The 27,789-nt window shown below is 45.6% G+C and overlaps 1 protein-coding gene across 6 annotated transcripts in view; it reads left to right on the top strand.

Moving 5' to 3' along the window:
- LOC137428973 (KAT8 regulatory NSL complex subunit 1) overlaps positions 1-27,789 on the top strand; it is a 241,691-nt gene that overhangs the window by 148,085 nt on the left and 65,817 nt on the right. For all 6 annotated transcript variants that reach the window (XM_078780889.1, XM_068118907.2, XM_068118909.2 and 3 more), the window contains 3 exons: positions 7,212-7,333; positions 13,851-14,049; positions 14,342-14,510. In XM_078780889.1, the coding sequence (XP_078637015.1) occupies positions 7,212-7,333; positions 13,851-14,049; positions 14,342-14,510 (490 nt within the window). The remainder of the gene's footprint in view (positions 1-7,211; positions 7,334-13,850; positions 14,050-14,341; positions 14,511-27,789) is intronic.

Genomic DNA, 27,789 nt, shown 5'->3' with positions numbered 1-27,789 from the left:
GAAATGAGACACAGGAACCCAGAAGAGGGTGTATAATTGAAGGAGCAGCCTCATCTCAGCATGCTGTTTCTGTCTATGGTGTTACTACGCCTGTCTGCCCGTCACTTTGCTGACTGGTTTAATCAAAAGACTACACGTTGTATTTCACAAACATATTGCATGTCTAATTTGTGGGGTGGGGGTGGATTAATTTTTTTTTTGTGCCCCGTCGCACTGCGTAGCGAAAGGGGGACTATGGTTTTCCCCTCCGTCCGGGCGTGCGTGCTTGCGTAAGCGAAGGACCGCATTCGAATTTGGTGTGTGGGTGCAACCCACGTCAAAATCCAAGATGGCCGCTGCCATGTATGTCTGAACCTTGTGAGCGGAATATCTTGAAAAATAAGCGAGGTACCAACTTCTAATCTGGTGTGTGGGTGTATCTACGCATAAGGAAGAACGCTATTGAAAATTGGGTCGCCACGTCAAAATCCAAGATGGCCGCCGCCATTTATGTCTTAACTTTGTGAGCGGAATATCTTGAAAAATAAGCGAAGTACCAACTTCTAATCTGGTGTGTGGGTGTATCTAGACATAAGGAAGAACGCCATTGAAAATTGGGTCGCCACGTCAAAATCCAAGATGGCCACCACCATATATATGTCTGAACCTTGTGAGCGAAATATCTTGAAAAATAAACGAACTACTAACTTCTAATATTGTGTTGGTGTATCTCGGCATAAGGAAGACGACTATTGCAAATTGGGTCGCCACGTCAAAATCCAAGATGGCCGCCACCATATATATGTCTGAACCTTGTGAGCGAAATATCTTGAAAAATAAACGAACTACTAACTTCTAATATTGTGTTGGTGTATCTCGGCATAAGGAAGACGACTATTGCAAATTGGGTCGCCACGTCAAAATCCAAGATGGCCGCCACCATATATATGTCTGAACCTTGTGAGCGAAATATCTTGAAAAATAAACGAACTACTAACTTATAATATTGTGTGTTGGTGTATATACGCATAAGGGAGAAGACTATTGCAAATTGGGTCGCCACGTCAAAATCCAAGATGGGCACCTTGCGTCTTCCACTTTGTCAACTCGCATCACTTCACCGACGGGGGACGTTGGCGTAACGCTTGTTTTTTACTACATGTTCTGGTCTTGGTTCGTGGAAGAGCTACGACATAAAACAAATTAAGACACAACATAAAATGAACAGCAGGATAAAGGGGAAACACCAACAGCAGGGCGGAGGGAGAAAATAGACGGCAACGGACACACAAGCAATGCAGGAACCGATGATTGGTAAGGGAGAATGCAAAGGTTGGACAAGATGGATACCTAAGCAAATTTTTGGGGAGGGGTGGGGATGGTTTAACAGATGTAGAAAAGATTATCATTTTGGAAGGGGGGTGACTTGAGATAGTGGTGAACATTTGTCTTGATTACCTGGAGGGAAAAACGAGATTGAAGAGCATACGGTAGGTGGTTCCACAGGTTGGGTGAGGGGTGTGGGGAGGGGGGGAGGGGGGTGAAGCAACAAATGAGTGGAGAGGTGAGCTGTGGTTCTGGATTTAGACAGTTTCACTAGGAGGGGATTGGTGGTCGATTGCATGCTTTTTGCAGATACCTGAGGGGAACAAAGCACAGAGGGCAGAGGGTGCAAGACTGGAAAAGGTGCCATCAGGTTTTATATAGGAGTGAGACAAGTTTGAAAGCTCATTCTTGAGATTGGACAGATGTTATTTTCTGGCTCTCCAGAGAGTAGACGCACTTGCTGCGATGTGAGGAGGATAATGCCTTTTTCTTTTTTTTTTTAAATCTTTTTTTTTTAAGCAACTGCCTCACCACAGGATTCAGAGTACCAAGAGTGGGAGCATGGGTAAGATAATTGAAGAGATGGGATGAATCTGCATAAGGGAGAGCAGGTTTCTGTGGAAGGATTCCCCGACTGAATTAATATCAGCGACGATGGATGTGTGACCACCACTTTTTTTTTTCTTCTTTTTTTTGTATACAAGATCGAGGCTCGTGTAAGAGCCAACATTAATCACAAAAAAACGGACACATAAAACATATAATAAAGGGAGTGGGAGAGAGAGGAAAACACACAAGCACAACAACGGTAGAGAACAGACATCGGGAGATCTGTGGGTGGGAGAGTGCTTGGGGTGGAGGGGGCAGGGGAAGGTGGTTTGGGGGAGGGGGGGGGCGGGGTTGGGAGAGGTATAAAACAAATGGACACTGCTAGGACTTCCAGGAAAGAAGTCGATTTTTCAAAAAAGTGGAACTGGGGTAAATCAACGGGGGTAGAAAAGATCAAGGTTTTGGACGGGGGATGATAAGAGATGGTGGAAAACAGCTATTTTAAAGACCTGGAGGGAGGAGTGGGATTGAAGAGAGTGAGGCAGTTTGTTCCAGAGGCAGGAGAAAAGCGGAATAAAAGACTGAAGGTGAGCAGAGTCTTGATTTTGGCTGTTTCACCAGAAGAGGGCTGCTGGCAGATCTTGTTTGACCTGAAGGAATATTTGGGGGACAGAGCACAGACAGAGCTGGGGGGGGGGGGGGGGGTGGCCGGAGAGGAGTCTGCGGACGACAGAAAGACTATCAACCTGCCGACGGTGAGCGAGTGAAAGGCCCTCAGAGTCAGCTTCATCGCGGGAGATTCCAATGATTCTGAAAGCTTTGGTTTCAACAGCGTGAAGCCAAGCTAGGTGTGAGACGAGAGCACCAGCCCAGAGGGGAGAGCAGTATTCCATTGAGCTGTGGATGAAAGCCTTGTGTGTGGTGATGGAGCTAAGAGGTGCCAAGGAAGGACTTCGCACGATGAAGGATGGAGGCCAGCTGGGAAATGTGGTTTTCCCAGGAAACATCATGGCAGACAGTGAAACCCAAAATCTTGAGTGACGGACCTTCTTGGAGAGCATTGTTGAGAAAGTAGATGGGAGAGTTGTCCAGATGGTCTTTCGGAGAGACATAATGAGAGTGTGAGATTTGTCAGGATTAAAAGACATGTTCCACTTGTTTGATCGGTCTGTGATTTTGTCCAGGTCTGCAGAGAGTGAGGAGGATGCAGACTGCCGGTCTGAGGGATGAGGTATGGAGCGGCAGAGAGTGGAGTCATCAGCAAAGAGATTGAGAGGATTTTCCAGAGAGTCGGAGAGATCACTGATGAAAACCAGAAAAAGCACAGGGCCCAGAACACTGCCTTGAGGAACTCCAGCCTGAATAGGAAGGGGAGATGAGAGAGATACATTCAGGGCCACATGTTGACTGGGACCGGTGAGCATGTCCGCAAGACATGGGTGGAAGTTTCCATGGATACCATAGGAGGAGAGTTTGGTGAGCAGGTTGGGGTGCCAGACCGTATAGGAGGCACGTGATATGTCAAGGGAGACAGCTCTGATTTCCTGTTTGGCATTAAGGACCACCATCCATTGTTGAGACAGCAGAAGCAGCATGTGCAGAATAGAATGACCTGGTCTGAATCGAAATTGCTGATCCAAGATCAAGCCATTGGAGAAGAGGAAGAATTTGATATCCGAAACAATGATGGATTCCATGACTTTGCTGATAATTGGGAGCAGGCTGATTGGTCTGTCGTTGCAAGGATCTGTTTTTGCACATTTTTTGTGTGAAGCGGTAATGTTGGCTGATTTTTAAGCAGATTGCACATGACCTTGACCAAAAGAGAGGGTGAAGATAACACAGAGAGGGCGAGATAGAGTGGCAGAGCAAGATTTTAGGACCCGTGGGCTGATGCCATCTGGTCCAGTTACAGAATCAGAGTTGAGGGTTGACAGTAACTTCGCCACCTTGTCAGGAGGAAAGGACACAGAGTCCAGGAGCAGCTGGGTACGACTGGGTACGGTGGGTACAGAGAGTGATGGGTTTGGGACACAAGAATTTGAGGCAAACACAGAGTTGAGGCATTCAGCTTTTGCTCATGTGGAGTCAGCTGTGTTGCCATTTGAGGTAAGGGAGGGGATGGAGAGGGAACAAATACCACAAACAGATTTGACTAGATGCCAGCATGATTTGGAGGAGGGAGACAGGTTTGAGAGTTCAGTATTGAGATTGGAGAGATATTTTTTCCTGGCTCTCCTGAGGGTAGACACACACTGGTTCCGAGCTTTGTGAAAGGATTGGAGATTGCCTTCCGTTGGATTTGCCTTGCAAGAGGCAAAGGCAAGTTGTTTCAGTGCAACTGTCTCGCCACAAAATTCAGTGTACCAACGGACGGGAGGAAGGGTAAGACAACTGAAGACGAGATGGGATAAATCTGTGCATGAGAGAGAGCAATTTACTTACCAGGTAGAGTTAATGTCAGAGGCAGTGGAGATCGGAGACCAGTCCAGATGATTGATGGTTGCTTGAAGACCGTGCCAGTCAGCCTGAGTGAGATGCCAGACCCGTCGGCACTGGGGAGGCTCTCTGAGAATGGCCAGAGAGATGTCCACTTTAACAAGCAAATGATTCGATGAACCGATTGGAGCAGAATAATAACAGCAGACATTTGCAGGGAATTTAGTCATAACCAAGGCAAGAAGAGAAGATGCTCTTTTGACTGAGATTCGGGTCGGGAAATTGACAGATTGTGTCAGTCCCTATGAGTCGCAGAAGTCCTTTGCTGAGGTGCCATGGTTGGTGTGAGAGGTACCCACGAGAGAGTTGGGATGAGTGGATAGAAGTTTGTCCATGTTGTCAGACAGCGAGATGTAAATGGCGTCATCACTGTTTGGTGGATGGTACAGCACACATAAGAACAAAAGGTGGAAGAAGACGGAAGCCGTAGCCAGAGGTACTCCTGGGGGTGTGGTGGAGAGAGGGCAGTGCAGGGAGAGTGAGGAAGAGAGGTTTTGATAAAAATAGCAACTCCACCACCAGGACGAGTCTCAGGTCTATCATACCAGCGAAGTGAGTAACCAGGGAGAGATATTAAGGAATCAGACATCTTGAAGGGGGAAAGCTTCTGTTAAGCAGATTAAGTCTGGTTTGTCAGAAGCAACCTGTATGGAGAGATCAATCAGGTTTGAGTGAAGTCCCCAGATGTTTGAGGTCCTTACCATTAAGGAAGAGGAAGGGGGAGCATAGGATACAGTACAGGGGAGGGGAGGGGAGGCGTAGGGTAAGACGAGTAAGAGGAGGAGGTAGGGAGAGCTGTTGATATTGTGTCAGAGAGTTCAGAAGAGCTTGGAGAAAGGGAAGGATGAGGAGGACAAAAGGTTTGATGGTGATTGGATGAGGCACAGTGAGGTGTTGTTTGAGGGGGGGGGGGGGGGGGCGGAGGAAGAGCAGAGGGAGGGCAGAGCGAGGAAGTAGGGAGGAGGCTGCTTTGAGGAGGAGGGTGACAACAACAACAACAGGCATTTTAAGGCCATTTTCCCTGCTAGAGCGGGGGTGAGCCTTCTGGTCCCCATGACAATCTTCTCCATTTTGCCCCATTTTCTGCATCTCCTATTGTTAACCCCCTTGCCCGCATTTCTTCTTCGACTATCTTTAGCCAAGTCTTTCTCAGTCTTCCCTGTCCTCTACTTCCTTCTACATTCATTTCCATCACTCTTCTCAACCAGTCACTTTCATCCTTCCTCAACACATGACCAAACCATCTCAAACTGTTTGTTCTCACAGCATCCATCACAGGCTCTATTCCCATCATCTTTCGCAATTCATCATTTGTCTTCCTCTCTCTCAACGATACTCCACACATCCACCGAACCATTCGCATTTCCACCCTTTCCAGCCTTCGTTGCTGCTCTGCGTTCATTACCCATGTCTCGCTCCCATAAATCATAACACTTGTCACACATGCAGCATGCACCTTTCCCTTCAGCTTCAACGACACTCCCCTCCTCGTCAGCACGCCACTCAGTTCCCGAAACTTCTTCCATGCACATCTCACTCCAGCAACCGTTGCCGAGTCTGATCCACCTTCTACATTCAGCATGTCTCCTCGGTAACAAAATGTTTTCACACCTTCCAGCTTCACGCCGTCTCCAAGATCCAACTCAACATTTCCTCCATCTGCAGCTCCCTCTGTGCACACCTTACACTTGAATGTAGCTGCCACACTGGTTAATGACCCTCTCAGACCACTACATTTTTGATGAACCCACTCAGCGCACATTGTACATTGAATGGAATTCACTCCGACACCCTTCTTGCACACAGCACACGGCCACTTCCCAGTTCTTTCCACCTCACCACATGCTTTACCACCTGTCATCACCTTCGTTTTTCTGAAATTCACCTTCAGACCTTTTGTCTCCATACATTCCTTCCACTTGTTCATCTTCTCCTTCAGTCCATCCAGACTTTCTGCAATCAACACCAGATCATCTGCATACAACAACTCCCACGGTAAACCATCCTTTACGTTCCGAGCCAGCACCTCCATCATGGCTGCAAATAGTCGTGGACTTTGTACCGACCCCTGATGCACTCCCACCTTCACCTCAAACTCAACACTGTTCTCGTCCTTTGTCCTTACAGCTGTGCACGCTCTTTTGTGCATTGCCATCACTGCTCTGATCAACCATTCCTCCACTCCTAACTTCCTCAATGCCCATGTCACTACTTCACATGGAACCCTATCGAATGCTGTCTCCAGATCAACAAACCCAAGAAACAACTTCTTCCTCTTTTCCATGTACTTCTGCAACTCCCTCACAATAAAAAGTGCGTCTGTCGTTCCTCTTCCTGGCATAAATCCAAACGACATTTCGTCAATCTTCAGTTTCTTCCTTGTCCTCCTCACCAACACCCTTTCCAATACCTTCATTCCATGCTCCAATAACTGCCCATATGTAGTCGTAATTGTCATGGTTCTCTTTTTGAGGCAATGTTTTTTGGCCGGATGCCCTTCCTGACGCCAACCATTTTAGTCGCCCCTTACGACACGCAGGGATGCGGTGTACCTATTCTAAACCGGGGTACACACCGGGTTGAGGAGGAGGGTGAGAGGGGAGTTATTCCTGTTTGAAGCTGGAGTGGCCTTCAGAAAGGTTAAAATAAATTTAAATGAGTTAAAACCTGAAGTTTCACATTCCTTTCTTGATGACACTGATTGTGCCAAACTTATCTGACTTGGAAAGTATTTTCCATCCTGTATCTTATGTACTGCTCTTTTTGTTGTCCTTGGCCTTCCTCTTTAAATTGTTCTTGTATTGTGCATCCTCATTTGCTGAATGGAATTATTCTTATTTTTCCTTTTTACCATCCAGAGTTCACGGTTCACGCATACAGTTGGTGGCCTTATGACGCCTTGCAGCTCAAGTTCTCCTACTTCCCCTGGCCATTCCCGACCCACTACGCCCCAGCGACCTGCCAATGGATTGTCCAATTGGTAAGTCTGGCATGGAAGGTATTTTGGTTTGGTGCACATTCCACCGCTCCATCCGTGTAGTTTCTCTTCATCATAATAGTTCCAAATCTTCAGATGATCCTAATCAGTATTTCTAATGCATTGTTGCTTCTAAAATCGAGTCGGTGAGAAATCATAACTATTACTGAAGTAATTGCAGAATCTACCTCTTTTGGCATGTTTTAATTGTATATGAACTGAAATTCCTCATTTTTAGTTTTTGTCAACATGTTCGTTGTGCTGAATGTACGCTGATTAATGATAATGTTAACTTCATCAACCATATTATTTTGTTTGGCTTGCTTTAAGGGCAGTTTTTGTGACTGAGTCGTGGAACAGCTGCCTCAAATGTTCGGGTTAGTTTGGAGCATTTGGACAAGGAAGCTATGTAAACAGCTGTTTAAAATGGTTGATCTTTCATCTTATTTGTCTCGGAGCAAATCACTAGGTTGTCTTTGTTATTGTCGATACAATTGTCATTCACTGAATGACAAGTATGTATTGACCATTTACAGTGCCTTCAGAGGGTATTCATACCTTTTGAATCTTTCACATTTTGTTGTTACAGCCAGAATTTTAAATGGATTGAATTTAATTTTTTGTCACCGATTTACACATGATACCCCATAATGACAAACTGAAAACGTGTATTCAGAAATATTTTTTGAAAATGTAATGCATAAATGTCTAATGTTTACCCCCTGAGTCAATACTTTGTCGAAGCACCTTTGGCAGTGATTGCAGCACTGTCTTTTCTTGTGTATTTCTGTATCAGCTTTGCACATCTGGATTTGGGGGGTTTCTCCCATTGTTCCTTGCAGATTTGCTCAGGCTCTGTCAAGTTGGATGTAGAGTGTCGGTGAAGAGAAATCTTCAAGTCTTTCCACAGATTCTCAATGGGATTCAATTCTGGGCTTTGGCTCGGCCTCTCAAGGACTTTCATGTTCTTGTTGTGAAGCCATTCCAGTGTTGCTTTGACTATATGGGTGGAGTCATCATCCTGTTGGAACATAATTCTTCACCACAGTCTGAGGTCTTTTGCACTATGAAGCAGGTTTTCCTCAATTATTTGCTTGCTTTTCACTCGATTTGTTGGTCCCTCTATCCTTACAAGTCTCCCAGTCTCTGCTGCTGAAAAGCATCCCCATAGCATGCTTCATGTTAGGGATGGTGTTCGATGGGTAATGAGCAGTGCTCGGGTTCCACCAGACCGCTTTTGCATTCAGGCAAAATTTTGCATTCAAACATCATTCAGGCCAAAGAGTTCAATTTTCTTTCATCAGACCACATAATCTTTTTTTGCCTAATGCTCTGAGTCTTTCATGTGCCTTTTTGCAAACTCCAGGCATGCTGTCATGTGCCTTTTTCTCAGGAGTGGCGTCCATCTGGCCACTCTCCCAGAAAGCCTAGATCTGTGAAGTGCTGCAGAGAATGTTGTCCTTCTGGAAGTTTTTCCCATCTCAGCCAAAGAACTCTGTCATTCTGTCAGTGGTTATTGGGTTCTTGGTCACCTCCCTGACCAAGGTCCTTCTTGCCCTGTTGTTCAGTTTGGTCAGGCAGCCAGCTCTAGGATGAATCTGGGTAGTTCCATATACCTTCCATTTCATAATGATGGAGCTCACTGTGCTCTTGGGAACTTTCATCACTGTATAATTTTTTTTATTCCCTTCCCCAGATCTATACCTCCTCACAATTCTATGTTTGAGTTATACGAACAGTTTCTTGGACTTCATGGTGGAGTTTCCGCTCTGACATGCACTGTCAACTGTGGGACCTTGTATAGAAATGTGTGTTTATTTCTAAATCATGTCCAGTCAATTGAATTGGCAACATGTGGACTCAAATTAAGTTTTAGAGACATCTCAAGGATGATCAAAGGAAATTGGATGCACCTGAGGTCAAATTGGGGTGTTATACATGGCAAATGGGTTGAATACGTATTGAGTCAAGAAATCTCAGCTTTTCATTTTAAATTAATTTGTAAGAAATTTCTTTTTTTTAATCCACTTTGACATTATGGGGTATTGTGTTGTAGATCAGTGACAAAAAAAGTCTAAATTAAAACAATTTTAAATTCAGGCTGTAACACAACCAAATGTGAAAACGTCAAGGAGTGTGTATACTTTCCTGAAGGCACTGTGTATGATTACGCTTATTCGGTGGCTTGTGAACATCACTTAAAACGTTTTTGAGTAAGTGCACATAAAGTACATTTGAGAGATAATTGAGTTGATGCAGTGGTGTCGTGGCATTCCCAGTCGAGCATGAGTCAGTCAAAATTGTTAGTACATTTATAAAATTGTAATGGTAAAATCAACCCCCGGAAATGACAATCGACAGTTATTGAAAAATGTAAACAAAGTAATCAACTTGCACTTTAAAAAAAAATTCAGATGTCAAGGCTCATGTAAGAGCAGAATGAGAGACGAATGAGGATTTGAACATTATCTGATAGAGGAACAGCACACATGGGCCTTACAACAAGCAACTCTGATAGGGAAGAAGAGATCATTGATTGTCATCATGGGTGACGAGAGAGAGGGAGAGAGATCGGGGTTGAGCGGGGGAGAGGGGGAGAGAGGGGGACATAACCTCCATCCACCTTTGGTGGCGGAGGTTAAAAAAATTAGCATGAGGAGAGAAGGGAATGGTATTGAGTAGTAAATGGGCGTGTCTGTAGAGCTGACTGAAAGAGGGAAGTTATATGTAATACAGCCCCTTTAAATCAAAAAGTAATGTACAGAATAATTATATATGTGGGTGGTTGAAGTTCAGACTAAACTTTAGTTCAGAAAAATGAATGCAAATAAGGTGAAATATTCGCTATGCATGTGTATATTTGTACCATTGTAAGGTTCGTCTTGGTGCCAGAAGCCCATAGCTCTTTAGGACAGGTTTGTAACCATTTGAAGACATTTGCTTTGACAATAATGGTTACTTATTGCCACCGACATGCTTCTTGATTTGCCTGATTAAATAGAAATGAAAGTGAAGTATTTCTATTTTAATAAGACGGCTGTTATGCTCTTCCACCTGCTTTGTGATCAAATAAAATGATTTTTAACCCCTTTCCCCTAAATCTCTCTCCTCACCAACCTCACCCCTTATTATATTCGAGAATAAAAGGTTTACAAAATAAAAGGTTTATGACTTCACTCGAGTAGCTTTTGACCTTTTCATTTTGAACACATTTGATTTTTTTTTCCCGTGCCATTCCGACTTATGTAGTACTGCCGCACTTAATCATTTACTTTCAGATGAAAACTACAATGACACTCAGTAGAGCACATACCTCTGCCAAGCTGAACAGTACATTTTGTGTATCACTGAAAGGCCAGATCTGCATTCTGACCTTAACCAAAGTCTGAGCAGCTTTTTCTTGTCACCTACCCGACTCATTCGCTGTTTTGATTCCCGCCACAACATTTTGAGATTTTGTGCCATACTGAATATCGTTTTTGGCCATATCTCTTTATGGTGAAGAACGTTCTTATCATGGAGCAAACGTGTGTGGTTATGTATGTATATTTGTGACCAAAATGTCGTCGTCTTCAAATATATATAAAAACCGTAAAACATGGTCCGTGAAGCTGTGAGACGGTGCCATATGACTATATATCTATTAATTATGTACTGTCTGAACGTCGGATGCTTCCTGTCTATTCATTGCATACATCTATTGATTATGTCCTGTTGGAATATACTTTTTGACCCTTTCGACGACTGAGACCCCTTCGATCTTTGAAGACCATTTGAGTCCCCCAAGACCCTCAAGACCATAATACCTCAAAATACCCAGAAAACCCAAAATAATCCAAAGGACCCGAAGACCCAAAAGACCTCGAGGAAACAAAATTCCCGAAAGACCAAGATGACCCAAAAGACACAAAGACCCCAAAAATCATTAAAGATGCTTTAGACCCATTAAGTCCAGCTTGGACCCTTAACCATTTAGAGCTTTAGAGCACATGGACCTACCTTTTTAAATTACAAATAAATTCCAAAAAATTAATATTGCCAATATTACAAATAAATTTGAACAAAATAAATGTTTGTATTATAATTGTTGTAACTCATGACAATACAGCAACTCAAGTAAAACAAGCCCGTGCCTCTGAAGCGACGTGTGTCACACACCCAACCTGGAGCCTCGTGTTGGCTTTACGGTTGGGGTGCTGGCTTGGGATTCTAGGATCCTGAGTGAATCCTGGCCGATCATTGAATTAACGCCAGGAAGGTTGCCTCAGCCTGTCATCCTTCTGAGGTCGGCAAATTGAGTACCAGCTCACTGGTAATTGGGGCACTGCATCAGCAGCACTAATGAGCTTCCAGAGAAATGATGCAACCAGCAGCCACAGGCTGCATACAAAAACAACAACAACTCAACCTGTCCACCAGGTTTCATCCGCATCTGTCCATAACTTTTTGAGATGTACTGCACAGACAGACAAAGTGAATACATAACCTCGTCCACCTTTCGTGGCAGAGATATTGAATGATGCTTTCCGTACTGTTGCTGTTGCTGTAGTTCTGCTGCAATATGGCACACATCAATAGATTTCTCAAAATCAATTTCTACACGGGTAATTTCTATGGATATCAAAATTTGGTGACTTTCGAGCATGCCAATTACCCATCGCCAATTCAAGTCAATTTTTGAAGATTTCTTTTTTTTTTAAGAAGTCAACTTTAAGAAATGTGTATATATACACAGTGCCTTTAGAGATTAAACAGCATTCACACCCCTGACTTTTTCACATTTTGTTGTGTTACAGCCTAAATTAAAAATGGATTGAATTTAAAAAAAAATGTCACTGATCACAAAATACCCCATAATGTCAAAGTGGTTTTTTTTTTAATAGAAATTATTTTGCCTCCGGCGATTTTGTCTGCCGGAATTATGCTAAATTGTTTTCAGGTTGTCCGTCCATCAGTCTGTTTGTTTGTCTGTCTGTCTGTCTGTTCGTCCGTCCGTGTTATCCCTCCCTACCTCCCCGTCCTCCCCTCCTTACCTCCCTGCCCTGTCCTCTCCACCTCCCCGACCTCTGCTTCTCCCTACCTCCCTGCCCTTTGCTTCTCCCTCCCACCCCGCCTCCTTCTCCCTACCTTCCCGCCCTCTATTTCTCCCTACCTCCCCGCCCTCTCCTTCTCCCTACCTCCCCGTCCTCTCCTTCTCCCGACATCCCCGCTGTCTCGATCTCCCTACCTCCCCGTCCTCTCCTTCTCCCTACCACCCCGCCCTCTCGATCTCCCTGCCTCCCCGCCCTCTCGATCTCCCTGCCTCCCCGCCCTCTCCATCGCCCTACCTCCCCACCCTCTCCATCTCCCTACCGCCCCGCCCTCTCCATTTCCCTACCTCCCCGTCCTCTCCTCCCTACCTCCACGCCCTCTCCTCTCTACCTCCCTGCCCTCTCCTTCTCCCGACCTCTCCTCCCTACCTCCAGCTCTCTCATCCCTTTCCTTCTCCCTACCTCTCCGCCCTCTCCGCCCTCTCCTCCCGACCTCCCCGCCCTCTCCTCCCGACCTCCCGGTCCTCTCCTCCCGACCTCCCCACCCTCTCCTCCCGACCTCCCCGCCCTCTCCTCCCTACCTCCCCGCCCTCTCCTCCCTACCTCCCCGCCCTCTCCTCCCTACCTCCCTACCTCCCCGCCCTCTGCTTCTCCCTACCTCCCCGCCCTCTGCTTCTCCCTACCTCCCCGCCCTCTGCTTCTCCCTTCCTCCCCGCCCTCTGTTTCTCCCTATCTCCCCACCCTCTGCTTCTCCCGATCTCCCCACCCTCTGCTTCTCCCTATCTCCCCACCCTCTCCTTTTCCCTACCTCCCAACCCTCTCCTCCCTACCTCCCCACCCTCTCCTCCCTACCTCCCCGCCCTCTCCTCCCTACCTCCCCGCCCTCTCCTCCCTACCTCCCCACCCTCTCCTCCCTACTTCCCCACCCTCTCCTCCCTACCTCCCTGCCCTCTCCTCCCTACCTCCCCACCCTCTGCTTCTCCCTATCTCCCCGCCCTCTGCTTCTCCCTATCTCCCCGCCCTCTGCTTCTCCCTATCTCCCCGCCCTCTCCTTTTCCCTAACTCCCCACCCTGTCCTTCTCCCTACCCCCCCCCCCCACCCTGTCCTCCCTCCCTCTCCACACCCTCCTTCTCCCTACCTCTCCTCCCTACCTCTCCTACCTCTCCTCCCTACCTCTCTGCCCTCTTCTCCCTACCTCTCTGCCCTCTCCTCCCTACCTCTCTTCCCTCTCCTTCTCCCTCCCTCCCCGTCTGAGGGTGGAGGTTAGACCTTCAGATCGCTACGTGATTGCTATAATGTGATTTTGACACAACTGACGCTGTGGACTCAGGGCCAAGTTTGTGGACCCACTGCTTCGAGAGATTCTTGGCAGAAAGGCTCAACCTCAGCATTTGGAATAGCTGTTATTGTTCAGTACACAATTATATTTGTTGTGATGACACAAATATTTCTGAAATGTCTTTTTAAATATTTTTTTGCCACTTTTTAGTCCACAGTGTGGAGCAAATGACTGCAGTTCATGTGCAGAGAGCTCAGATATGGAAGATGGCGTACCCATTGGCAATATTGAGCAACCCAGTGCTTCATTCCACGATACCACATGTGTAGCGGCACGCACACGGCCAGTACGAGATGTGCGACATCGACGGATCTTGCGGGACAGTCAAGTCTGTCAAGCCACTCGTAAAGTATGTTAATCCTTCTTATGTCACTTCAATGTGGCATGGTATTTGCATTTTTTTCTTTATTTATTTGTTTATTTTTGTGAGATTGCTTGTATTGTTTCAACTCCACTTGAGATCATGATGTTTGCACTTAGATTTTTGTCTCGGCTTATTGTAAAACCAAATTTGTTGCAATCAAATGGTCACGTTTTGCATTGCAGCATTGCATTTGTTGAGGAAAAAGCTTCACTTAGTTTTCTTCTCATGTATTGTCAATCTCAAACTTACTCATGGCTCCGTATTTCCATGATTGCAGGCACAGCGTCCTGTGACCACGCGGTGCACTTGTCATTGGCCAACTTCCTGCATCGTTTGCTGCACTGGAAATGTGTCTCGCATTACACTGGATCCAGACGCCATGTCACTGCATGAAAGAGTTGGTCTTCTTGGCCCATCTTTCCATCCAGTTCTTTCCTTGTCACATGGTAAATCCACTCATTCATGCCAGTGGTTGCTGTTTATATTTATACTTTTTCCTTTGCAATTGCAAATACTGCACTGTTTTGTGTTTGAATTTTTTTTTTCTGCATGTGTATGTCTGAATGTGTTGATGAGTGCTCAATGTTAATGAACCTTGTAACGATTTGTATTTGTTTTTGTGTACTACTTGTTTGCATTACACCACATAATTTTTATTACTATTATTTTTTCTTCACTGTCAAATATGAAAACATTATTTTTACTGCATGCTTAAAATATGGAAATAAACTACATGGATTATAAAACTTATGTTGGTTGGTGTACGACAATCCTACAATTACAAAGTAGACTGCTGCCAATGAGAATATTTCATATGCTGTATTTGCAACACAAAATGAAATAAATGCTTTGCTTCAATTATATCTTTAGTTAAAAAAACGGACCAGTTATATTATGGAGGTCAAAAGTTTCCAAAAAAACCCCCAAAACATTGCAAAATAGACAGCACTAGTTACCTCTGCCATAGGGAGATGGAGAGGGCGGGGAGGCAGGGAGAAGGAGAAGGAGGGGTGGTAGGGAGAAGCATAGGGCGAAGAGGTAGGGAGATTGGACAAGCAGAGGTGTGATGGACGGAGATTATGTTTTCCTCCTCATCTGTCTGCTTGTTTGTTTGTGTGCAGGATGTCTCAATGTTGTGGATGGATTCAGATGAAACTTGGTGGGCAGGTTGGAAGTGTGACAATGATGATTTGATTCAATTTTGGTGAACATCCGGTTCCGATAATTTTTATGCCTCTGCCGACAAAGTCGCCGGAGGCATTATGTTTTTGGGTTGTCCATACGTCCGTATGGGCTAAACCTAGTTTTTAGCAGCAACGAAACCTCTTTTTTTATCGTTGTTTTTTCCCTTTCCATCACCTCCCTTACCTCAAACGGCTACACAGCTGACACCGCACGTGAAAAAGCTGAATGTTTAACTCTGTGTTTGCCTCAAAATATTGTGTCCTGAACCCATCTCTCTCTGTACCCACCTTTCCCAGTCGAACCCAGCTGCTCCTGGACTCTGTCCTTCTCTCCTGACAAGGTGGAGAAGTTTTTGTCAAACCTCGACTCTGATTCTGCAACTGAACCAGACGGCATCAGTTCACGGGTCCTAAAATCCTGCTCTGCCGCTCTATCTCACCCTCTCTCTGTTCTCTTCACCCTCTCTTTTGCTCAAGGTCATCTGCCATCTGCTTGGAAATCAGCCAACATTACAGCTGTACACAAAAAGGTGCAACAACAGATACTTGCAACAACAGACCAATCAGCCTGCTCCCAATTAATCAGTAAGGTCATGGAATCAATCATCGCTTCTGACATCAAATCCTTTCTCTTCTCCAATGGCTTGATCTCGGATCATCAATTTGGATTTAGACCACGTCATTCTACTCTGGGTATGCTGCTTCTGCTGTCTCAACAATGGATGGAGGTCCTCAATGCCAAACAGGAAATCAGAGGTGTCTCCCTTGACGTATCACGTGCCTTCGATACGGTCTGGCACCCTGCTCTGCTCACCAAACTCTCCTCCTATGGTATCCATGGAAATCTCCACACATGGCTTGCGGACTTCCTCTCTGGTCGTTGTCAACGTGTGGCCCTGAATGGTTTTCTCTCATCTCCCCTTCCTGTTCAGGCTGGAGTTCCCCAATGCAGTGTTCTGGGCTCTGTGCTTTTTCTGGTCTTCATCAATCATCTCTCTGATGCTCTGAAAAATCTTCTCTATCTCTTTGCTGATGACTCCACTCCTCATCCCTCAGATCGGCAGTCTGCAGCCTCCTCACTCTCTGCAGACCTGGACAAAATTACATACTGGTAAAACAAGTGGAACATGTTTTTCAATCCTGACAAATCTCACACTCTTACTATGTCTCCAAAAAGACTGACTGGACAACCCCCCCATCTATAGACACATGAAAAAGTAAGTACACCCCATGTAAAGTTTTGACTTTTTCAACATATTTCAACATACAGCAATTTGATCTTCATTTCAACAATATTGATAGATAAAAGTGATATAATATAAGAAATATCATGAAACATTTATGTTTATGTTTCTGCCCTTTGGCAGAAACAACCTCAAGTAGGCGTTTCTTATAACTGTCTATCAGTCTCTGACATCGATTGGGAGAAATTTTTGACCACTCCTCTATGCAGAATTCTTTCAGCTGTGCGATGTTTGAGGGGTTTCTTGCATGCACAGCTCGTTTCAAATTCCCCCACAACATCTCGATGGGATATAGATCCGGGCTTTGACTTGGCCATTCCAGAACCCTCCATTTCTTTCTTTTCAGCCATTCCTTGGTGGATTTACTGGTATGTTTAGGGTAATTGTCATGTTGCAAGGTCCACCTTCGGTTGAGCTTCAACTCTCCGAAAGATGACCACATTATCCTCAAGCACCCTCTGGTACAATGAGGAATTCATAGTGGATTCTATGATGGTGAGCTGCGCAGGCCCTGATGCAGCAAAGCTGCCCCAAACCATAATATTTCCACCACCATGCTTTACAGTTGTTATCAGATTCTTGAAGTCAAGTGCTGTCTTTGGTTTTTGCCATACATGTCTTCTGGTACTGTGGCCAAATAGCTCGACCTTTGACTCATCTGGCCAGAGCACATTGTTCCAGAAGTGCGCGTCTTTGCCTAGGTGTTCTTTGGCAAACTTTAGTCTTGCCCTGATGTTCTTTCTGGACAGCATATGTTTTCTCCTGCCACACCTCCCATGTAGATCAAATTTGTGCAGCCTCTTTCTCATGGTACTCGTCCACTTTGACATCAACAGTGGCAAGAGCTACCTGTAGGTCCCGTGATGACATTCTGGGGTTCTTGGAGACTTCTTTCAGCATCATGCGGTCTGCTCTCGGGCTGAACTTGCTGGGGTGGCCTGGCCTGAACAAGTTGGCAGTTGTTTGGAATCTTCTCCACTTGTAGATGATCTTCCGGACAGTCGAATGATTGATTTCAAATTGTTTGGAGATCTTTTTAAATCCCTTCCCAGACTCGTAGGCATCGGAAACCTTCTTTCTGAAGGCCTCAGACAGCTCTTTTGATCTCGGCATGGTGACGCCGCACACTTCAACAACAAAGAGCAAACCAAACTAAATGTCTGAGGTTTAAATAAGACAGGTTACTCCAAGATCCTCTCTAACGATGTTCTAATCATTTGCACCTGAGCTGGTGCACCTGATTCTACTTTTAGGTGTTTGAAGTAATGATAAATGTAGGGGTGTACTTACTTTATCCACATGCGAAATTTGCATTTATGTTTATTTAAATTATACAATGGACTACAAAATGTAAATGTTTCATGATATTTGTTCTATTATATCACCTTTATCTATCAATATTGTTGAAATGAAGATCAAATAGCTGTATGTTGAAATATGTTGAAAAAGTCAAAACTTTACATGGGGTGTATACTTTTTCACGTGACTGTACTTTCTCAACAATCCTCTCCAAGAAGTTTTGTCACTCAAGCTTTTGGGTCTCACTATCTCCCATGATCTTTCCTGGGAAAACCACATTTCCAAGCTGAACTCCAAAGCCAGTCGCCGACTGGGCATCCTCCGTCGTGCGAAGTCCTTCCTTGGCACACCTGAGCTCCTCACCACACACAAGGCTTTCATCCGCAGCCCAATGGAATACTGTTCTCCCCTCTGAGCCGGTGCTCCAACCTCACATCTAGCTCATCTTCATGCTGTTGAAACCAAAGCTTTCAGAATCATTGGAATCTCCCGCGATGAAGCTAAGTCCAAGGGCCTTTCACTTGCTCACCGCAGACAGGTTGGTAGTCTTTCTGTCTTCTACCGACTGCTCTCTGCTCTTGCTCCCCCAGCTCTCTGCTCTTGCTCCCCCAGCTCTCTGTGCTCTGTCCCCCAAATATTCCTACAGGTCGCACAAGATGCTTGTTTGTGAGACCAGCACTTTTTTTCTTCTTCTTTTTTTTTTGTATACAAGATTGAGGCTCGTGTGAGAGCTAACATTGATCACAAAAGACAAACTGACACATAAAACATATAAAGGGGAGCGGGAGACAAGATGGGGAGAGAGGTGGAAGGACACAAACACAACATTTGAGAGCAGGGACATCGAGAGATCTGTGGGAGGGAAAGGGCTTGGGGGGGGGGGGGGGGGGGAGGATAGGTATATAAAACATGGACACTGCAAGGACTTCCAGTAGGAATATTTGGCGGACAGAGCACAGAGAGCTGGGGGGGCAAGGCCGGAGAGGAGTCGGTAGAAGACAAAGACCACCAACCTGCCTGCGGTGAGTGAGTGAAAGGCCCTCGGAGTTAGCTTCATCGCGGGAGATTCCAATGATTCTGAAAGCTTTGGTTTCAACAGCGTGAAGCCGAGCTAGTTGTGAGGCGGGAGCACTTGTACAGAGGGGAGAACAGTATTCCATTCAGCTGCGGATAAAAGCCTTGCAAGTGGTGAGGAGCTCGGGTGTGCCAAGGAAGGACTTCGCATGACGGAGGATGCCCAGTCGGCGATTGGCTTTGGAGGCTAGCTTGGAAATGTGGTTTTCCCAGGAAAGATCATGGCAGATAGTGAGACCCAAAAGCTTGAGTGACAGAACATCTTGGAGAGGATTGTTGAGAAAGTTGTTGGGAGGGTTGTCCATTCGCTCTTTTCGGAGAGACATTGTGAGAGTGAGATTTGTCAGGATTGAAAGACATGAGCCACTTGTTTTACCAGTCTGTGATCTGTTTTTGCACCTTTTTTGTGTAAAGCCGTAATGTTGGCTGATTTCCAAGCTGATGGCAGACGACCTTGGACAAAAGAGAGGATGAAGAGAACAGAGAGAGGGTGAGATGGAATGGCAAAGCAGGATTTTAGGACCCGTGGGCTAATGATGTCTGGTCCAGTTGCAGAATCAGTCGAGGTTTGACAGAAACTTCTCCACCTTGTCGGGAGAGAAGGACACAGAGTCCAGGAGCAGCTGGGTTTGACTGGGAAAGCTGGGTACAGAGAGAGATTGGTTCGGGATACAAGATTTTGAGGCAAACACATAGTTCAGGCATTCGGCTTTTTCACGTGGTGTGTTAGCTGTGTAGCCGTTTGAGGTAATGGAGGGGATGGAGGGGAACAAACACCAGAAACAGATTTGACCAGACGCCACCAGGATTTGGAGGAGGGAGACGGGTTTGAGAGTTCAGTCTAGAGAGCAGAGAGATATTGTTTCCTGGCTCTCCTGAGGGTAGACACACACTTGTTCCAAGCTTTGTGAAAGGAACTGAGATTACCTTCAGTTGGATTAGCCTTCCATGAGGTGAAGGCAAGTTGCTTCATGGCAACTGCCTCACCACAAGCTTCAGTGTACCATTGACGGGAGGAAGGGTACGGCAAATGAAGACGAGATGGGATAAATCTGTGCATGAGAGAGAGAGAGAGCAGTTTACTTTGGAAGAATTCCCAGGATGAATTGATGTCAGAGGCAGTAAAGATTGGAGACCTGTCCAGATGATTGATGGGTGCTTGAAAACCATACCAGTCAGCCTGTGTGAAATGCCAGACTCGTTGGCGCTGAGGGGGCTCTCTGAGAATGGCCGGGGAGATGTCCACTTTAACAAGGAAATGATCAGAAGAACCGAATGGAGCAGAGGAAGAGCAGCAGACATTTGCAGGGAAGTTTGCCATAATCAAGTCTGGAAGAGAAGATGCTCCGTTGACTGAGATCCGGGTCGGGAAATTGACAGATTGTGTCAGTTCCAGTGAGTCGCAGAAGTCCTTTGCTGAGGTGCCATGTCTGGTGTGAGAGGAACCCACACCCAGCCAGCTGGCATGATGACAGTTTAAGTCGCCACATATGAGATGAGGAAAGAGAGAGTTGGAATGAGTGGATAGAAGATGTTCCATGTTGTCAGACAGGGAGACGTAAATGAAGTCATCACTGTTTGGAGGATGGTGCAGAACACATGAACAAAAGGTGGGAGTGGAGAGGAAGCCGTATCCAGAGGTACTCCTGGGGGTGGGGTGGAGAGAGAGCAGTGCAAGGAGAGTGAGGAAGAGAGTTTTTGATAAAGATGGCAACCCCACCACCAGGACGAGGCTCAGGTTCATCATACCGCAGGAGGGAGTAGCCCGGGAGAGATATTAAGGAATCGGAGACATCTTGAAGGAGGAAAGTTCTGTTCAGCAGATTATGTCTGGTTTGTCAGTAGCAACCAGAATGGAGAGATCAATCAGGTTTGAGCGAAGGCCCCTGATGTTTTTGTCCATACCATTAAGGAAGAGGGAGGGGGAGCATCGGTACAGGACAGAGGAGGGGTAGGGTAAAATGAGGGGTGAGAGGGGGAGGTAGGGAGAGCTTTTGATAGTGTGTCGGAGATTGCAGAAGGGTTAAGAGAGGGGGAAGGATGAGGAGGTCAAATGGTTTGATGGTGATGGGAAGAGGCACAGTGAGGTGTTGTTTGAGGGTAGTGGAGGGGGGGGGGGGCAGAGCAAAGTCGAAGGTTGGAGGCAGTGTAGGTATGTGATGGAAGGGAGAGGAAGTGGGGAGGTGGCAGCTTTGAGGAGGAGGGATGAGGAGGAAGTTTTGAAGGGGAGATTTAGAGGAGAGCGTTGAGGGGGGAGTTTCGGAGGGGAGGGATGAGGAGGGAGTTTCGAAAGTGTATGATTCATGAAAAACGAACATTTTTAACAAACAGGGTTAATTGTGATTTTCAAGTCAGAGATCTGTTTGAAAACGATAGAGGAGGGGTGGGAATGAAGGTGAATTTAGAGAATGTAGAAAGGAATGACTGTAGAACCGCCTTTAGAGGCCATTTTTCCCCGCAGAACGGGGGTTGGCCTTTTTCGGGCACCGTGGTCCCCTTTTTGAAGCAATGGTTTAGGGCCGGATGCCCTTCCTGCCGCCAACCCCGTTAGTCGCCTCTTGCAACACACAGGGAATTACCAGTGAACTGGTACTCAATTTGCCGACCTCGTAAGGATGACAGGCTGAGTCAACCCCCCCTGGCATTAATTCAGCGATCGACCGGGATTCAAACCCAGGATCCTAGGATCCCAAGCCGGCACCTTAACCGCTAAGCCAACACCAGAAAGGAATGACTGTAACAGATAGAATGTTTTTTTTTTTTGGGAAATAACTTCTGGTTGAACCTGCAAAATCAAGACTCTCTATTCACCTTCACTCTTTCGTTCCTCTTTTCTCCGACCTTTGGAACAAACTCCCTCACTCTATTCAATCCCACTCCTCCCTCCATGTCTTTAAAAACAGCTTTTCACCACAATCTAGGATAGGTACACCGTACCCCTGTGTAATCCCTGCGTATCCCATCTCTTTTCTTCCCCCATCCAAAACCTTTATCTTTTCTACCCCTTTTAATTCACCCCATGTCTACTTTTCTGAAATACCGACTTCTTTCCTGGAAGCCCGAGCAGCGTCCATGTTTTTTTTTTACCTCAACCCCCTCCCCACCTTCCCATGCCGCCACCCCCCAAGCCCTTTCCCTCCCACATATCTCCCGATGTCCCTGCTCTCCATCTTGTCTCCCTCTCCCTTTATCATATGTTTTATGTGTCGGTTTGTCTTTTTGTGATCAATGTTAGCTCTTACACAAGCCTCGATCTTGCATACAAAATATATAAATAAATAAATAAACCACATGCCCGATTGTGACTAAACTTTCAGGGTAGGTGTGACACCCATACAGAATGTTTTTATGATAATTGTGATGTTTTCGGTCACGTGGAATGGCAGCCATCTTGTATTAAATGCAAATAATTTAAAAAAAATTCTCGGAAACCGCTGAATGGAAAAATTTGAAACTTGGCACATTGTCAAGTACTCCCAATGGGGAACAAAACCATGATAATGATGACATCATCGGTGAAGTGGTATACCACACAAAAATGTTTTGATCGAATTCCTTATCCTAAAAATTTGAAATTGCATTCACATTATCCATGACCCATTTGTATTGAAATATTAAATGTATGACATCATAGGTCACATGGTTTGGTAGCCATATTGGATTGAAGGAAAATATTAAATAATTATATCTCTGAAACCGGTCACCCTATCGATGCAAAATTTTACAAATAGCATCTCACAGCACTTTTGCATATAGTTTGAAAATGATGATGTCATTGGTCACGTGGTTTGGCAGCAATCTTGAATAGAAAAACGAACCTTATCCAATCAACGCGAAACTTCACAAACGTGATCCGCTTGCGCGCGCGCCCTGTAACTTTTGTACTAGTTGAGCTATTGTCATCAAATTTTCACCACTAGCAACGGTACCCGCCCTATGGGCGGGGCTTCAATTGGGAAGCCCAAATGAAAAGGCAAAATATCAGAAATTGAAAGCTTTTTTATTTTTAACGATTCATATAAACATCCGTTAAATCATATCACACACAAATCATCAAAATCTAAACAGTATCTTACTATAATTCACCAAATGACCCAAAGTGATCGATACACTTTGATCATGATGATCGTGAATCGTGATCGATAATCGTGTTCACAATCGCTATGTCGTATGTACTCCCGATACGTGTTTCCTTCAGCTGAAATGGGTTAGAATTCTCTCAAGCAGGGATTCAACCAGTGTCCTTATAAAAGGTCTTTGTCCAAGGTCACCGAGTTCGATCGGTGCAGCCGTTTGTGCGGCACCCGGGAAAACAACAACGTCGCAATGAAAACATCGTCACAATGAACGTTATGCGAACGCGAATGTTATGCGGGAGTCCAAACCTGAGAATGCTGGAGACCAAAGCTGAAATTGGGAAAACTAAATAGCCTATTTTACTACTGGAGATCCCAGGATTACCCACCCAAAATATCGTTGCGATCGGGTCAGCAGTTTTTACGGTACCTTCGAACGGACAGACAGACAGAAAGACAGACAGACAGCCAAACGAACGGACATTTGGTGAATTATAGTAAGATACCTTTTATTTATTATGATAATACAGAGAAGGTAACATAATAATTTGGTCAAAGGTCAGCATCACATTGTCTTAATTTTTAGTGCGATTGATCTGAAATTTTATGAACTAGCAATGGTACCCGCCCTATGGGTGGGGCTTCAATTGGGAGGCCCAAATGAAAAGGTAAAATCTTACTATAATTCACCAAATGTCTGTCCGTTCGAGGGTACCGTAAAAACTGCTGAACCGATCGCAACGATATTTTGGGTGGATAATCCTGGGATCTCCCGGAGTAAAATAGGCTATTTAGTTTTCCCAATTTCAGCTTACGTCTCCAGCATTCTCAGGTTTGGACGCCCGCATAACATTCGCGTTCACATAACGTTCATTGTGATGATGTTCTCATTGTGACGATGTTGTTTTCCCGGGTGCCGCACAAACGGCTGCACCCATCGGACTCGGTGACCTCGGACAAAGACCTTTTATAAGGACACGGGTTGAATCCCTGCTTGAGAGAATTCCAACCCCCTCACCGCCATCACGGCCGTCTCTCCAACTTACAATCCCGCGAGATATGCGGAAAGGACGACCCAAAACCAATTATCTTCTTTTTGATTCATATATAAACATCATAAAAAGTAAATAATGACCTCGGCCAAAGTTCAAATGACATGAGTTTAATCTCTACATGAGAGAATTCCACATAGCTATTTGGGCGGTGAATACGCTAACATATCGCTGTCTCCATCGATCTTGCCGAGGCCGTAACACCTATTGGCTCAAAATCCTTTTAACTGTTGACTTGGTAGTTTTTACAATTAACGAAACACATATCGGGAAAATAAAAACAGTGCCTCAAAAAGAGTACCATGACAATTACAACTACATATGGGCAGGGTACAGCCCGAAGTGGAGATCGGTTTCTGAGGTTTGGGACATGGAATGTAGGGACAATGACAGGGAAATCAGGAGAAGTGGTGGAAGTATTGGTCAGAAGAAGAGTGGACGTATGTTGTGTGCAAGAGACTAGATGGAAGGGAAGTGGTGTGAGAATGGTGAAGGGTAGGCAGGGACAGAAATACAAGTTTGTGTGGCAAGGGTGCCTGGAGGGCGTGAATGGTGTTGGTGTCCTGTTTTCTGAGGAGTTTGCAGACAGTGGTGAGTGTGACAAGAGTGAGTGACAGGTTGATGATGGTGAAAATGATGATTGGAAAGCTCTTGGTGAACGTCATCTCGGGATATGCTCCGCAGGTTGGTCGGAGCGATGAAGAGAAGGACAAGTTCTGGTGTGCGATAGAGAAACAGATGGAAAACGTGAAAGATGAGGAAGTTGTTGTGGTAGGAGGAGACCTAAATGGACATGTGGGAAGGAGTATGGATGGTTTTGAGGGAGTTCATGGGGGTTACGGATATGGTGTGAGAAATAGAGAAGGTGAAAGGATTTTGGAGTTTGCTGATGGAGCTGATTTGTTGATTTGTAATACTCAGTTCCAGAAAGAGGATAATAAGCTTGTTACAAACACGTCAGGTGGGTCGACGACAACCGTTGACTACCTGATGGTGCGTAGGCGAGATAGGGGGCACCTCCGGGACACAAAGGTGATCCCGGGGGAGGAGGCTGTTTCACAGCACCACTTGGTTGTCTGCGACATAAGGGTGAAAGGTGCGAGGAGAGCTCGACGGGTGAAGTACCAACCGAGAATGAAGGTGTGGAGAAAGAGAGGTGTGATGTGATGGGGGTGAGTTGCTTGAAGGATGAAGTGGCACAAATCGTTGTGGACCCAGATGGAATTAAAGGAAGATGGAAAAGATATATGGAAATGCTGTTGAATACAGAGAATGAATTGTATGGCAACGTAGAGAGTAACCCAGTTTTAGGACTGGCAGAGAAGGTAACTGAGAAGGAAGTTGAGGAAGCGATAAAAGCAATGAAGAGTAGAAAAGCGGGAGGGCCGATGGGAGTTGAGGGAGATATGTTGAAGGCAGCAGGAAGTTGGGGTGTGAAGAGAATGACAGAGATCTGTAATCTGGTGGTGAAAGAAGGCCGCATTCCAGTGGATTGGGAACTGAGTACCCTCGTCCCTCTATACAAGGGGAAAGGTGACCCGAAAGAGTGTGGCTCGTACCGAGCGATAAAGTTATTGGAGTATGGAATGAAGGTATTGGAAAGGGTGTTAGAGAGGAGGATAAGGAACAAAGTGAAGATCGACGAAATGCAGTTTGGATTTATGCCAGGAAGAGGAACGACACACGCTTTTTATTGTGAGGCAGTTGCAGGAGAAATACATGGAGAAGAGGAAGAAGTTGTTTCTTGGGTTTGTTGATCTGGAGAAAGCATTCGATAGGGTTCCACGCAAAGTATTGACATGGTCAATGAGGAAGTTAGGAGTGGAGGAATGGTTGATCAGAGTAGTGATGGCAATGTACAAAAGAGCGCGCACAGCTGTAAGGACGACGGACGGGAACAGTGCTGAGTTTGAGGTGAAGGTGGGAGTGCATCAGGGGTCGGTACTAAATCCACTACTATTTGTAGCTGTGATGGAGGTGCTGGCTCAGAACGTAAAGGAGGGTTTACCGTGGGAGTTGTTGTATGCAGATGATCTGGTGTTGATTGCGGAAAGTATGGATGGACTGAAGCAGAGGATGAACAAGTGGAAGGAATGTATGGAGACAAAAGGTCTGAAGGTGAATATCGGAAAGGCGAAGGTGATGGCAAGTGGTAAAGCATGTGGTGAGGTGGAAAGAACTGGGAAGTGGCCGTGTGCTGTGTGCAGGAAGGGTGTCGGAGTGAACTCCATTCAATGTACAATGTGCGCTGAGTGGGTTCATCAAAAATGTAGTGGTGTGAGAGGGTCATTAACCAGTGTGGCAGCTACATTCAAATGTAAGGTGTGCACAGAGGGAGCTGCAGATGGAGGAAATGTTGAGTTGGATCTTGGAGACGGCGTGAAGCTGGAAGGTGTGAAAACATTTTGCGACCTCGGAGACATGCTGAATGTAGAAGGTGGATCAGACTCGGCAACGGTTGCTGGAGTGAGATGTGCATGGAAGAAGTTTCGGGAACTGAGTGGCGTGCTGATGAGGAGGGGAGTGTCGTTGAAGCTGTAGGGAAAGGTGTATGCTGCATGTGTGAGAAGTGTTATAATTTATGGGAGCGAGACATGGGTAATGAACGTAGAGCAGCAACGATGGTTGGAAAGGGTGGAAATGCGAATGGTTCGATGGATGTGCGGAGTATCGTTGAGAGAGAGGAAGACAAATGATGAATTGCGAAAGATGATGGGAATAGAGCCTGTGATGGATGCTGTGAAGAGAAACAGGTTGAGATGGTTTGGTCATGTGTTGAGGAATTATGAAAGTGACTGGTTGAGAAGAGTGATGGAAATGAATGTAGAAGGAAGTAGAGGACGGGGAAGACCGAGAAAGACTTGGCTAAAGATGGTGGAAGAAGAAATGCGGGCAAGGGGGTTAACAAGGAGAGATGCAGAAAATAGGGCAAGATGGAGAAGATTGTCATGGGGACCACAAGGCTAACCCCTGCTCTAGCAGGGAAAATGGCCTTAAAATGCATGTTGTGTTGTTGTTGTATATCAGGAGTACATACGACATCGGGAGTACTAACTGCACGCGTCTTCAGTATCAAGCTTAAATCTGTCATGGCGGATCTGAAGAGCGGAATGCTTGGAGAAGTGGTGGGCTACTTCGGCATGAAGGACGATCAGAAACGTGGACTCCCACACTGCCACATCCTGCTTATAATTGCTCCCGCATGACGTTATTTTCCCGGGTGCCGCACAAACGGCTGCACCGGTCGAGATTTAACGGATGTTTATATAAATTGTTTAAAAGAAAAAAAAGCCTTCAATTTCTGATATTTTGCCTTTTCATTTCGGCCTCCCAATTGAAGCCCCGCCCATATGGTGGGTACCGTTGCTCGTATCAGAAATTGAAGACTTTTTATTTTATTTTAAACGATTCATATAAACATCCGTTAAATCATATCGCACGCAAATCATCAAAATCTAAACAGTATCTTACTATAATTCACCAAATGTCCCACAGTGATCGATACACTATGATCGTGATGATCGTGAATCGTTATTGATAATCGTGTTCACAATCGCTATGTCGTATGTACTCCCAATACGTGTTTCCTTCAGTTGAAATGGGTTAGAATTCTCTCAAGCAGGAATTCAACCCATGTCCTTATAAAAGGTCTTTGTCCGAGGTCACCGAGTTCGATCGATGCAGCTGTGCAGCGATCGGTGCAGCCGTTTGTGCGGTACCCGGGAAAGCAACATCGTTGCAATGAGAACAATGAACGTTATGCGAACGCGAATGTTATGCGTGAGTCCAAACCTGA

This window comes from Myxine glutinosa, chromosome 6 (genome assembly GCF_964187855.1).
Source record: "Myxine glutinosa chromosome 6, kmMyxGlut1.1, whole genome shotgun sequence".
In the NCBI taxonomy this organism is placed as follows: Eukaryota; Metazoa; Chordata; class Myxini; order Myxiniformes; family Myxinidae; genus Myxine; species Myxine glutinosa.
Note: the sequence above shows the minus strand (reverse complement) of the source record. Positions and strands in the feature narration are given on the sequence as shown.